Genomic DNA, 16,044 nt, shown 5'->3' with positions numbered 1-16,044 from the left:
TACCTAATTATGGAGAAGATTATGTCATCTACCGAATAATCAAGATTCCGAGGGGAAAGCCGATGATAGTACACCATAACCGGTTGGCGTCTTTTGAAGGTGACCACGACGTAGATGAAGAAGTGAAAGTAAACCAAGTCCAAGACGTGTCTGACCTCACGTTTAAGGAATTCATGGGTGCCTATGGAGGTACCGGTAAAGCAAGACATGGTGTTACCACTGAAGAAAAGCAAGATCTACTCGCGCTCCCCGATGACCACTCGCTGGCCCTTATCATCCCGGCCAGTATCAAAGACGCACCAGAGTTGGCATCCGTCTTTCGACGGAAGTTTGGTCGAGTTGCAGAACTTCAATGCCAGGTACCAGCTCCCGGTAAAACCTTGAAACTCCAAGATGCATCACGTTACCTTTTCTATCTGGTAACAAAAGACACTGCCCGTGACCAACCTACCTACCGAGATGTATGGGAAGCCTTACTTTAATTGAGAGGGCACGTACTAGAGTCCGACGTGCAAAAGTTAGCCATGCCAAAGTTGGAGTGCCGCCAATTAGATTGGAGGGTTATCCGAAATATGGTGGAGGAGATCTTTAAAGACACCGAAGTCCAGGTGTTAGTCTGTTGCAATCAGCATAGTTACTGGTGCGGAGAGAAAACCGTCCCTTGTCATTTTTATACAACTGGAAGTTGTAAAAGAGGGTCCAGTTGCCGATACCAGCATACCGTTCCAGTTCTAGTCCCGACAAGGTTCCAGGAGGAACCATCTTTTGAGAGGGGAGCAATGTTACGTAAAAATATGAGTCATATTTAAAAACCTGTAAACATGTTTTTATTCACATGTTTATGTTTTAGATTTTACGAGAGGCTTCTATTTACCTGAACGGACCTTCCAGAAAACGGTCGAAACGATGACCCGGATTGACCTTCTAGTATAATCAGGCTGAATTCTCGACCGGCTGTGTTTTGATATATAATAACGGAGCTTTCATGGAAGGGACAGTTGATTTTGAAGACGCGCTCGCGTTTAATTGTTACGTTTGGATATATAAATTATTGTAAGATAAATTAATATAAATAAAGAAAATAAATTAAATTCGTAAGTGTTATAAATATTGAACCTTTAGTAAATTAAAATAAGAACAAGACATTATAAATTAAAGAATTCACAACAAAATATAAATAATTATAAATAAATAAAAGACTTTACATTATATTTAAAAGGCGCACATTGGAATTTAAAAGCGTTGCCGTAAAAAGCGTATTTTATTATTTTCAAAAATAACGACACAAACAAGGATATTCTGTAACTGGTTTTCACACTGTATAATTGAAAAATTTCATCACGTAATAATTATAATATGCCCTAAATGATATAGTTCGTTGAGATCAGAGTGTTGAAGAGCTGTTAAAAGTATAAAAATATACAATATGTTCCTTTGTGTTCGTGAGTTACCCTGTACATTTCAATTTTAATTGTATACAGTATACATTGTATACAGCATACATTGTATACAATGATTTAATAAGAAACTAAAATAACATATATACTAAATATAAATATTTTATTACATATTATAAATAATTTAAAGAATTCTGAATTCAGTTTTATTTCGTTTCATTTTTAATAGACCTTATTATTTTGCTTATATTTTATTTTTTTATTTTAGACACGCGTATCTTAAAAGTATCCAGACTATTTTGTTAAAAAAAAGGCGTATTTCTATAATCATGTGATTTTAATATACACGCATGCGTATATAAAATAAATATTCTTAATTTATTTTTGTTTTATTTTTTTGCTTTTAGTTTCCGTTAACATTATTATTGAATTTTGTTTCTTAATGTTAAGTAGGTAGCTTAATACAGGTAAGTTTTATATCATTTTTAGTTTTGTTTTCCTAGACTTATTATCATATTCCTTGTTCAGTATAAATCAGTGAATTAATTGGCATATTAACAGATACAAACCAATAACCGAGATTAATCCAGGAAATTTCATACACAGGTGGTTTGAACTTTTTTTCTTCTTCTTCTTCGTCAGCTTTTCCCTTTTTATGGGTTGCTGTTCCTAATTCTTATTCTACACTTATTTTTGTTCATCGTGTCTCCTTCACCTAAACTTTTATCTTTCAACTCCTCTGCTACACAGTCGTTCCATCTTCTCGGTTTTAATCTACTTCCCTTTTTATCAACTTCGGAATCCCAGGACCCGCTCCAGGTTTCAAATTTCTGCATCTATCTCCGCGTCTTTCACCATTAAGGATAAAACTATAAAACAGCCAAATCGCAACCTCTACTTCCAAAATTGCTACTCTCGACTTCAATAAATACCCACTACGATTTTTTTATTAAATCTTAGATATCTCTCCCGTGTTTAATATTCTGTGAACCTTTTTTAACAATCAGTTAACACCCAGAAACTACTTGGTTACTTAGTTAACAGAAAAATGGTTCTTAAAGATTAAGTGTAATTTCTGAAAACCTCCAAATTATCAAGCTCAAGGAAATAAAGGCCAAACTCAAAAATCGAACGGACGATCCGTTTATCACATTAGAGTACAAGTATCACATTAGTTTTAAGAGTAAAGAACTCTTGAAACAAATCCTAAAAAACATCCCAATTTAAAGAATCATCGTTCCATCTGGTATTCTGGTAGTAAAATATGTAGAGCAAGAACTCAAAGGTAAGGAACTGACCCCCACCCTTCAGGAAATTAATTTTTAATTCACGTCTATCTATCGTATTTTTGCTAAAAAGAACAACAAACTACCTTGACTAATCCAAATATTTCTTAAATCAGAGGAACATTTCATAGATGTCTTATATCTAATAGTATCTAAATTGATAGCCCAAGGTCCTCGTTTTCCAACTATCACCAGCCCAGTTTCGTGCCAAGAGGCACGAAATCTCATGTCATAAAAGACAAACAATTTTCGCAAGCTGCGAAACTTCTGAGTACTAAAACACAGAATGCTCCCTACTTAATAATCCAAAATGTCTAAAATGCAAATAAACATACCCCGCATGGTCCCCAAATGCCTCAAAAGAGCTATCGACCTCTTACTAAGAAGCCAAGCCTCTTGTAAAAATAAAGCAACCACCTAGATCACTGGATGCCAACTATCTCTAGAACAAACATAGTAACACAAAACAGAAGATTTACAAATGTATAAAATCAAGAAAAATTGGAATAAAATAATAATTTAAAGAAAAATAATAAACATGTGACGTTTATGATGTTACACACTCCTACACATCAGAAAAATTTCGAAGTAAAACTGAGGAATATTTCTCAAAAAAAAAACCAACCTCTATCCATGAACTAATATATACGCAGTAGTAATGTGGAAAAAATTAAAAATAAATATTCAAAAGTTAAAACGTAGTAGTAACTAAATAAAAAATTTATAGTATACGTCAGGGATGTAAAACACACCAACAGATTGTAGCAACTGTCTAACTGAAGTTTGTTAAACATTATAACAAAATAATTTTGAGATGATACTCAGGGGAAAATAAAAAATATTATCCAATGAATTGCAGTATTCATCAAACTAAAGTTTTAAAATATTTATTTGTCATTTATAAACTATAACCATATAAAGAATTTCAGAGAATAGAAGTACAAAAAATTTCTTTGTAAGACAGATACTATAAACATAGTATAAAGTCTAAGTAATAGTCAAAATCAGGTAATTATGTAAAATAATTACCTACATACAATAGTTGGCAATAAAAGTATGGACATACAATAAGTGTACATCAAGATTTTGATTTAATAAATGGACGTATTATGTAAATAAAAATAAAGAGGTCCGGTCCTGGAGATAGTAATGAAATACAGCAACTAAGTCGTCTCCTGAATTAATAATATTTTGCTAAAAATTTAACCAAACATTATTTTTTAAAAGTATATCAGTGAAACCAGTATAGTTAGTGTGTTAATTTGTGCTATAAATCATAACTGTGAGTAGCATATCTCTAAATATTAACTATTGACTAAACTGTAACCTCAAAACTATTATTGCTGTGGGAAATTTAGTGCAACCAAAAAATATTCTATTTGCCTCACGTATCTCAAACAATGTATGTAGAGTATGTATTTACCTCACCAGTACTAATGTCGTGGATTCCTTACTGCAAGCACATAATTCACTAATTTTGAACAATACAAAAATTGAAATTAGAAGATTAATCACCCAAGCCACAAGACTCGTGATTTCTAATGGTTGCCCTACCGTCCCAAACACTTTAATAGAATATGAACTGAAAAAGCTGGGACTTCAACCAGTATCTAGAATAACTTTTTTGAAAGTAGGCATGCCGGATACTGCATACAGCCATGTTTTAAGCTTTCGCCGCCAAGTGTTTGTTACTCCTGATGATACTATCCTTATCCCAGACTTTGTTACAATTTACTATGACAACACCAACTACCGTATATACTTTACCCTCGACAACTTAAATTGCACTAAGTGTGCAACAAAAGGACATCGGGAAACTGATTGTCCAACATGTCAACAAACAACCTTCAACATAAATAGCCCATATCAACCAGAGACTGTAATTCCACAACAACCTCCCCTAATGGATACCGACCACACTAACGTTCAAATTCCTAACACTGAAACCTTAGTATCTGAACAACCATCATTAGAAAAACACACTTTGTCTACAGAAAAAACCAACAAACAAACAAATTTTCCTCCATTAAATACTGAAGTACCTCCCCACACAACCAAAACACAAATATCTACCTCACCCGATATACAAGAAACATCAACTGCCACAACTCCGTTTGCAAAACCTAAACACATAATCAAACGCCAAAAAGCCTCACCCTCTGATATTATTAAAGAGTTAGAGACCATTAAAAATAAATTTGAGTCTAGGTCCCCAAAATTTCCTCTTGATTTTAATGTTATTTGTGATGCGTTACAAACTGCCTTAAACTCAAAAAACCCTAACTCCATTGTAAAAAACTACACAACGGATATGATATAATTTAAAGATATTCTATTATTTGCACATGGTCATATTTTAAACCGCGATATAAAATCCAAATTAACAAGGCTAAGAAAAAGATTACAACTCAATATCACTGATTCCTCATCGGATATAGAAAGTGATATCTCTGTTTCTCAGTCAGATACCCAAAATGGTTAATACATTTATTTTACAATGGAACCTAAATGGATATTACAACAATGTAGAATCTCTTAATATTTTAATGAAATAATTGTCTCCCCTAGTAATCTGTTAACAGGAAACACATCTTAAAACTAAAAACTTACATATTAAAAACTATACTAGCTTTCTCAAAAATCTCGACACAGAACACGCCAGCGGCGGAATGGGTATTTTTGTAAAAAATTATGTAGAAGCAAGAAAAATTCACCTAAACACCAATTTGGAAGCCGTTGCTGTACCTATATCATGCAATATCAACTGCAGACCTATTAACATATGTAACATTTACCTCCCTCATCCAAATGAAAATGTACTTGAAGACTTACAGCGCTTAATCGATGATATTCCTGCTTTCAAACTAATACTTGGTGACTTGAATTGTCATAATATCATATGGGGTAGTATAAAAACAGACAAATGTGGTAGACTTCTTCAGAAATTAATAGATAATCAAAATCTAATATTAATGAATACTGCTAAACCTACTCATTTTAGCTACCACAATAGTACTTTTTCTGCCATCGATATTTCGTTGTGTGATCACTCATTAGCTACAAGTTTTTCTTGGAATAGTCTTGATTATCTATATAATAGCGATCATTTTCCTCTAACAATTAAAACCATTGGGCATGATCAACCGAATATTCCTGTTTACCAAAAATGGAAATTAAACTCACCAAACTGGGACTTATATAGAGATCTAATAAATGATTATCTTACGAACTTTATTCTAGAAGATAGCATAGATTCATCTCTTCATCATTTCAATGATACTATACTAAAATGCGCTAATATTGCAGTGGGAAAAACAAAACCTTGCAAACGAAAACCAGTACCATGGTGGAATGAAGAAATAGCTTTAGCTATGAAATCTACCAAACATGCTTTCAATGTTTTAAAAAGACATAAAACAACAGAAAACGTTAGCAACTTTAAAAAACTTAGGGCAAAAACTAAATATCTTATTAAGAAAAGTAAAAAGAAACATGGTCAAATTATGTCTCTACCATAAATTCATCAACTCCTATGACTACAATCTGGAATAAAGTACGTACACTAAAAGGTGAACAAAACTCAATTCACATTAACACTCTTTCTTATAAAAACAAATTAATATCTTCCAAACAAGAAATTAGTAATATTATATCAGATATATATGTATATATATATTGAAATGATATTCCGTATATATATATTGAAATGATAATGATATTCCGAGAAAGCCTATGAATAACTGTTCTGATGAGCTTTATTAAAGCGAAATACGTATCAACAGATACATAGACTATTTTTGCGTGAAAGGAAATCTTGACTGTCTTTAATTTTATTTTGAAATGATATTGTTTAAAAAATTAATTTATAAGTTATATACTAGATAATATTAGATATAAAAAGTATTTGGTTATTTTAAGAAGTTATATACTAGAGAATATTATAAAAATTATTTATGTGAGGGCATTTTTAAGAAATTAGCATATAAAAAGTATTTTTTTTTATAATTATAATATTGTCAATATATTTAAGTGAGCCATGTGCATAGACAACCAACTATACATTTAAATAACAGTTGAATAAGAATTTACGAATATAAGTGGGGTTATAATAATATGTTAGTTTAAAAATGTTTAGTTTATATATAGTCACTGATTTAAGTTTATATTCTGATCTGAAAAGCCCAAAAAATGTCGATAAAATTCTCGATCGAAAAGTAAGGAATTCTCTAGATCACCGGAGATGGCTTTGTTTGCGAAATGGACTGTTCCAGAAAATTCAGAGATGTAGGAGATGGAACAAATCGAACATGATTTCTGGCCAGATGATTCTGGAACATGGAAAAAGATATAAATACCCGGTGATTTGGCATCAGTTATCAGTTACAGTTACTATGAGGCCAGTCAGTTAGTAAGAAAGTTAGTTAGAAGATAGACACATTTAGTTAGTGAAGTCAATTGTTCAGTAAGTCAGTTAGAAGGTCCAGATGTTCAATATAATAAGTTCAATGAAGATTAAGAAACAGTATAAAGATAATATTATTGAAGATTAAAAATTATGTTATGTAAAAATGGTAATTGGATAATGGAAGAAAGTATCAATTGAAAATTAAAATTATAACGACTACCACTGAACTGTTCCGCGCTGCAATAAACAAAGTAAAGATAGCCATGATGATCGCCAACATCCGGAACGGATAGGCACTTTAAGAAGAAAAAGAAGAACGAAGGTGATAATTGGAAAAAGTAATTTCACAAAAACAAGGATAAGCGAGGCTGAGAACGAAGACATTGAGTGGTGATTAAAATCTTTATTTTGGAGAACATTTTCATTTAGGCATTCAGTGAAAGAAAGGTACAAAATTTTGTTAATATAATTTAGTTAGTGTCATAATTATTTCAATTTTAAAGATAGTTTGTTTAAATTTTACATTGTCTATATAATTTAATTAGTTTCATAAGAATTTCAATTTAAAAATATTTTATTTTAAATTTTGCATTGGTTATGTTAGATATATATGTGTGTTTCATAATAGATATAATAAAGATAATTTAAAAAAGTGCTTAAAAACTAATTCTTTGAGAGCCGCGATAAAACCCTATATATATATTATTAAAAAACACTCACTGCTCATCATTCAAAAAGAATACATCATAACAATTTGGCGCCCACCGCGGGGCTCTCTATTTAAAAGAATTAGTTTGGGAAGATAAGTGCTCTCATATAATTAAATTAATTATCATTAGAAAGAAAAAATTATAGATTTTATTTTAATTATATTTGAACAAGTAAAGTCTCAAACTGTCTCAAGGAAAAAAAGGTACAAGAAGTAAAAAGAATGAAGAAGATGTGGAAGTAGAAACACAACCTATACAAGAGGAGAGTTTAGTTCAAGTTCCACAAGATACTGCAGAAATGAATCCAGAAAGAGAGGAAAATGTCAATATGGCAGCTTTGATGTCATTAATGATGCAGATGAACAAGACAATGGAAGAGAATTCAAAAGAAATCAAAGAAGACATGAAAAAAATGGAACAGAAAATGGAAGAGAATACGAAAAAAATGGAAGAGAACTCAAAAGAAGTCAAAGAAGACATGAAAAAAATGGAACAGAAATTGGAAGAGAATTATAAAAAATTAGAAAAGAAAATAGAAGATAATAATAATAAAATTGTAAAACAAATAGAAAAACAAATGGATAAAAAAATTGAAGCTGCAGAGAAAAAAGTAGCAAATGAAATAAAAAATATACGGAATGACTACAGAAGTAAAGAGGATTATTCAAGATAATAAGATAGATATAGAACAGAAAATAGAGTTGCAGAAATGTAACTTAGAAGTAAAAATTAACGAAGACAGGAGAAACACAGAAGAAAAATTAGACGATATACAACAAAATATCCAAATAAATAGTAATCAAATAAGAAATGTGGAACAGAGAATAGATGATATTTCACAAATGAGAGACATAGGGAGACCTTATTTAAATTTAACAAATAAGACTGGGATTAAATTCTCTGGTAATATAAAAAATCTGCATCCTAGAGTATACATAAATAGTTTAAAACATAAATTAAGATTAGTGAATAATATTAATAATATCAAAGATTATATTAGAATGACACTAAGTGATAATGCTGCAATTTGGTTTACCAGTGTTGAAAATGATTTAGATAATCTTCAAACATTTTGAAAATAAATTTTTAAATTATTATTGGTGTGAACTAGAGCAAGCCAAGTTTAGAGAAATTCTATATTTTGGAAAGTATAATCACAATTTAAAATTAAATATGGTAGATTATGCATTAAAACTGATAACGGTTACAAAATATTTAGAACCACCACTTAGGGAGGATGAAACAGTCATAAATGTATCTAGACATTTTGATGCTGATGTTGTGCAAACAGCAACTGTACAAAATATTTAAACAATAGAGAGTTTTATTAATTTTATTCAAAGAATACAAAGAGGTAATATGACAAGTAATAATAACAACAACAGAAAAAATAATAATAACTTTCAATATAATAAAAATGATAATCAACAATATAGACAATCATACAATAATACTAGATATGGTGATAATTTACAAAATTTCAATAATAATAACAATAATCAAAACAGACAGAATTTTAATAACAATACGAGTTATAATAGACAAGATTTTAACAATAGAAGAAATACAGATCGACCTAATTACAACAGACAGGTAAATTATATACGAAGAATCAGAAGCTGTAAAGATAGTGAACGAATTAGTACAAGGAAAGAACATATGAGAAGTCATAGTAATGAAAGAAATAGGACATTAGATACAAGTGGTCAGACACAATCTGGCAATTCTAATAATCAAAATTTTGTTCAGTAAACTTTCTGAATTACAAGTTAGGCCATTGCTATTATGAAAAACCTTCTGAATTTATTTCTTTAGATGAAGATAAAATTATTGAATCATTTAATTTATATAAATGCTTTGGCCAAAAAAAATGATTAAAATTATGATAGATACTGCTTCAGAAAGTACTTTGGTCTCGGAGAAATTTATTTTTAATACATTAAAACTATCAGATATAATAAAGATTCCAAAAATTATAATTGTTGGTGCAAATAATAAGAAGTTGGGTGAAATTAATAAACTAGCCAATTTTAAAATTTAATATTCTTAATAAAGAAATTAATATGCAAGGATTTATTGTCAAGGATTTATGTGTTGATATATTAATGGGAAATGATGAATTGGAAAAGAACAAAGTAAAGATAGATTTTGAAGAAAAAATGGTAACTTTGGAAGGGCAAATAATTAAATTAATGCAAAAAGATGAGGTGGAAGAAGAAATAAGAGTTGATAGGATATTATTAAAAGAAAATAATGATGTTTATGAAGAAGAAATGTATTTTGATGATAGGGATATGTCCCAAAAGAATGTAAAGAATAATTGTAGTGAATATTTGAGGAATGGAAATTTTAAGCAGATGGATGCCTACGGGGTGGAGTGCGTAAAATTGGAAGCAAGGAATAATGAGTACATAATGAAGAATAATTTTATTTGTAAAGAAGAAGAAGATGTGATAAAAGTTAATTGCCCTGAAGAATATAAATCAATAGTCGCTTCCATATTGCAGCAACACAAGGGCCTTGTCAATAAAGAAAATAGAATTGCACAAAATTATATCCATAGTATAAAAGTTAACGAAGAAAAAGATTTTAAAACAAAATCATACCCAATACCATATAAATACAGAAAAGAAGTAAACAGAACGATTAATAATATGTTAGAAGCTGGAATCATTGAGAAGGCAGATACACGTTTCATAAACCCTATAGTAGTAGTACGTAAAAGATCAGGTGAAATCAGGTTATGTTTGGATGCAAGGAATATTAACAAGATCACTGAAAAGCAATTTGAAGCACCAATGAGTATAGATGGAATACTAGAAAGAATTACAGGAATGTCATTTTTCACTAAAATCGATTTACAGCATAGCTTTTGGTTAATACCTCTAGAAAGAAAAAGTAGACAGTATACAGGATTTCAGATAGATGGAGTAGTATATCAATTCAAAGTAGTACCATTTGGACTTCAATCATCTTGCAGTGCTCTATGTAGATGTCTTCATGATATTCTGGATCAATATGAACATTTTGTAATTCACTACATTGATGATATATTAATTTTTTCTAAAACGGCTGAAGATCATAAGAAACACCTACAAATTATAATCAACAGATTAGACAAAGTTGGACTAAAAATAAATCAAGAAAAATGTACATTTTTTCAAGTCCAACAGGAAAAAAGCATATACTAGTGATAGTGGATTTATATACAAAATTTATTAAACTATATCCCTGCTCCAGAACAAATGTTAAAACATTGAAATTATATATTAATCAATTTTTCGAAGAAATAGGACCATTTAGAAATTGCATAATAGATAATGCTACATATTTTAACAACCAAAAATTTCGGGCATTTTGTGAGAAAAAGGGAATCAACATTCATTTTACAAGTATCAGACATCCTCAGGCAAATCCTGCAGAAAGATATATTAAAGAAGTTATAAAATATTTAAGGATAGTATGCCAGAATCATCATCAAACATGGCAGCAACATATACCACAAGTAGAATATTTTTTAAATAATACACATAATTTAAATACAGAGGAAGTACCAGAATATTTAATGTTTGGCCATATAGGAAACAGAAAATGGATTAGTGAATATAATCAGGATATGTTAGAACAAGTAATGCAGAAAGTGAATAACCGAATTAGGAGGAAAGCTGAAAAATATATCAGAAGACAAAATCGAAAAATAAAAAAACCAATCACATTTCAAAAAGAAGACAAAGTGTTAATTCGTTCACTTAGAAAGAGTAATGTTACAGAAAACAGAATTTTTATTTTTAAGAAATTAGCATATAAAAAGTATTTTTTTTTTATAATTATAATATTGTAAATATATTTAAGTGAGCTATGTGCATAGACAACCAACTATACATTTAAATGACAGTTGGATAAGAATTTACGAATATAAGTGGGGTTATAATAATATGTTAGTTTAAAAATGTTTAGTTTTATATATAGTCACTGATTTAAGTTTATATTCTGATCTGAAAAGCCTAAATGTCGATAAAATTCTCGATAGAAAAGTAAGGAATTCTCTAGATCACCGGAGATGGCTTTGTTTGCGAAATGGACTGTTCCAGAAAATTCAGACATGTAGGAGATGGAACAAATCGAACATGATTTCTGGCCAGATGATTCTGGAACATGGAAAAAGATATAAATACCCGGTGATTTGGCATCAGTTATCAGTTACAGTTACTATGAGGCCAGTCAGTTAGTAAGAAAGTTAGTTAGAAGATAGACACATTTAGTTAGTGAAGTCAATTGTTCAGTAAGTCAGTCAGAAGGTCCAGATGTTCAATATAATAAGTTCAATGAAGATTAAGAAACAGTATAAAGATAATATTATTGAAGATTAAAAATTATGTTAAAAATGGTAATTGGATAATGGAAGAAAGTATCAATTGAAAATTAAAATTATATAATATTTGGTGATTGGAGATTGGTGTATTAAAAAGAAGAATAAATATAAATACAGCTAAGAAAAAAAGTATTTTAAATTGGTGGAAGGTGATAATTGGCAAAAGTAATTTCACCAAAACAAGGATAACCGAGGCTGAGAACGAAGACATTGAGTGGTGATTAAAATCTTTATTTTGGAGATCATTTTCATTTAGGCATTCAGTGAAAGAAAGGTACAAAATTTTGTTAATATAATTTAGTTAGTGTCATAATTATTTCAATTTTAAAGATAGTTTGTTTAAATTTTACATTGTCCATAATTATAATTTAATTAGTTTCATAAGAATTTCAATTTAAAGATAGTTTATTTTAAATTTTGCATTGGTTATGTTAGATATATATGTGTGTTTCATAATAATAGATATAATAAAGATAATTTAAAAAAGTGCTTATAAACTAATTCTTTGAGAACCGCGATAAATACCCTATATATATTATTAAAAAACACTCACTGCTCATCATTCACAAATAATACATCATAACAATATATATATATATATATATATATATATATATATATATATATATATATATATATATATATATATATACAGATTGAACGAATTTAAAACGAAACATACGAAATCAATGTATTTCGGCTCAACTCCGCTCTAGGTGGTTGGCCAACAAAATGTTGTCAAATAATTATATTATAAAAATCCAATATTTCAGCGGGCTGCTGGATTCTGAACTCATTCAAGAACAAGTCAAAACTCCACCCAAATAGGTTGCCTAGAATCACTGTGAAAACTAGACTACACAAGCAGTTATTATGCTGTCAAACCACTTATCGCTTCCTTATAGTCCAAGAGATAGAGCCGAAATTTTAAACTGATCAGTAATATGACATTTCTCTATTGGAATATATTCATTGTAACTGGGTTAAGACTTTGCCTTACAGGCGGACGCCCCTCGTGGTACAGGGGGTGGCTATATTGAGATGAAGTTGTCATTTTTTCGGAAAAATTAACGATCGATAATATGGCTGCAAATTTGCCCAGAGTAAGATCTTGGTATAACTAGACGAAATCCCAAAGGGCTGACGCGAGAGTGAATACATAAGGGGTGGCGGACAGGGGTGAAATTGCAATTTTTTGGGGAAAAATTAACGATAAGTAATATGTCCGCCATTTTCATGGCTCATTATTTAGCCCCTAAAAACTCTAAATCCAAAAAGGCGGACAGCTGGGTTGGTACAGAGAGCCATAAAACGGGGTCAAATGTACCACTTGCCTGCGCATTTTACGTCTCGGTAACAATTTTCAAACTGATTTTATTATGATATTTTTATACCGATTGATTTAAAAATTTGTATGCTCACCTCTGTTACTATTCTAAGAAGCGTCAAGTCGAGTTTTCCAAAAAAATTTCCGTAAATGAAAATTTTCGTAATTTTTTGAGGTAAAATCTAATTTGTAGAATACTTTCCATTTTCTGTAAGTTATACCATGATTTTTTTCCAAAAATTTTGAAAGGATTTTTCCGATAAAAAAAAAATTTAGAAAAACTTTTCTATAACATTTGATAAAACTCTACGTCATCATCTGAATCTTTTATAGAATATTTTGTAGTTTTAAAATGATATTATGATAATGTTATTTGTTATGTTATAATTTTTTTTCAAACTAAAGTCATATTTACTTTACAAATCACATTTTTTTCTTAAATATAAATATTTTGCAAATTCATTTTTAATTGAATAAATGTTTGATATTTGATATTTTATTAAATTAAAGTAATTTTATAATGTTAACTATTAAATATTTTTGGTATAACAAATAGTAATTTTACTTATTTTTTATTACAATAAAAAGGTTTTTAAATAATTTATATTTCATAAATAATGGTTGTTCAGATATAAGAAAAATTTGATTTATTATTACATTAATAATCAAATACAAAATATACTATTTCTATTTATCAAAAGTTTTGAAATTTACTTTGTAGATATTTTTAATATTTTTTTTTTAACTTTCAAATTAATTGAATTTTTTTTTCATTAGTTAATTATAATTTTACAAATTCTGTTTGGACATCAAGATGCTTTTATCCAACTTGGTGAAACTGACTTCGATTGTAATGAAGTTTTTGAAATCTTAGAAACTTTCATATGTCACTTATATGGAACAGGACTGACGAGAACAATTTCAAGAAGAAAAGTAATCGATGTGAGATTTTCACTATTTAACCGACAGTATAAGTTGCATGATGTGAACGAGCCTTTAAAAAAAAAACTAAAAAATTTCGATGCTTCAATCTTACCACCATGTCAAGATGAATTACACCAACATCTACTGCGAGCTCATTATATTTCAAATATTTGGACAAATGCTCATAAAAAAGTACCAACAGAATTGATTGTTGAAGAACATGGTTGGGAGTTTGAAGATGAAACATATAAATTCAAATGGTTTAGTGGACCTCAGATGCCAGAATCAGTTCGAGAAGTAGTGATTGAAAATGAAGCAGATAATGAATGTGATATTATTGAAAGTGAAAGTGATGAAGATGATGAATGTGATGACATCAATGAGAGTGAGAAAAATGACGAAATTTTTAAAGTTTTTCACAATTTTTTTTTCTTATCGGAAAAATCGTTGGAAATCAATCGGTATAAAAATATCATGATAAAATCAGTTTGAAAATTGTTACCGAGTCCTAAAATCCACAGGCAAGTGGTACATTTGACCCCGTTTTATGGCTCTCTGTACCAACCCAGCTGTCCGCTCTTTTGGATTTAGAGTTTTTAGGGGCTAAATAATGAGCCATGAAAATTTCGGACATATTATCGTTAATTTTTCCCCAAAAAATTGCAACTTCACCCCTGTCCGCCACCCCTTATGTATCCACTCTCGCGTCCGCCCTTTGGGATTTGGTCTAGTTATACCAAGATCTTCCTCTGGGCAAATTTTCAGCCATATTATCGATCGTTAATTTTTCCGAAAAAATGACAACTTCATCCCTGTATAGCCACCCCCTGTACCACGAGGGGCGTCCGCCTGTAAGGCAAAGTCTTAACCCAGTTACAATGAATATATTCCAATAGAGAAATGTCATATTACTGATCAGTTCAAAATTTCGGCTCTATCTCTCCGACTATTAGGCAAGCTCCTCTTTCCTTTAAAGGAGACAGGTAGTTGAACGATATTTTATACAATGTCTATTACCGGGTATGGATTTATTTTTGTCCAAGTTTTATATTGGTCCACTATTTCAAATGCAGTTCAAACAGACATATATTAAATTGTATGTTCCGTTTTAAATTCGTTCAATCTAATGAATCTATCTATTATATCTATCTAAATTCATATATATATATATATATATATATATATATATATATATATATATATATATATATAGATATATATATATATATATATATGTATATATATATATAGATATATATATATGTATATATATATATATATATATATATATATATATATATATATATATATATATATATAAGACAAATTCAAGCAATGCAAACTTCGATCCCGCATTTTTAGATTTCAAAAATAAACGTGAAATGACAGAAATATCTATAGTAGATAGTGATCATCCACTAAATTTTCCCATCGCATATCAAGAATTTGAGGAAGCTCTAGATAAATCAAAAAACACGTCATCGGGTCCTGATAATATACCAATAATATTTATCAAAAATTTGCCGTACACAGGAAAATTAATTCTCTTAAACATTTTCAATCATATTTATATATATACATCGGTTTAGAACGTCTTTCGACGTTGTCCGATACCTAAACACC

General features: G+C 29.8%; 1 protein-coding gene across 1 annotated transcript; it reads left to right on the top strand.

Moving 5' to 3' along the window:
* The first annotated feature begins 5,352 nt into the window (after positions 1-5,352).
* Positions 5,353-6,201, top strand: LOC140431494 (uncharacterized). The gene has a single exon (XM_072519409.1). It carries the CDS (start codon positions 5,353-5,355, stop codon positions 6,199-6,201), a length of 849 nt encoding a protein of 282 aa, XP_072375510.1.
* The last annotated feature ends 9,843 nt before the right edge of the window (positions 6,202-16,044 follow it).

This window comes from Diabrotica undecimpunctata, unplaced genomic scaffold, assembly GCF_040954645.1.
Source record: "Diabrotica undecimpunctata isolate CICGRU unplaced genomic scaffold, icDiaUnde3 ctg00001183.1, whole genome shotgun sequence".
NCBI classification, from domain to species: domain Eukaryota; kingdom Metazoa; phylum Arthropoda; class Insecta; order Coleoptera; family Chrysomelidae; genus Diabrotica; species Diabrotica undecimpunctata.
This window is presented reverse-complemented; position numbering and strand designations above follow the sequence as displayed.

Excerpts from the sequence above, each read along its gene's own strand:
- LOC140431494 (XM_072519409.1), top strand. The coding sequence starts at position 5,353 with ATGGGTATTTTTGTAAAAAATTATGTAGAAGCAAGAAAAATTCACCTA.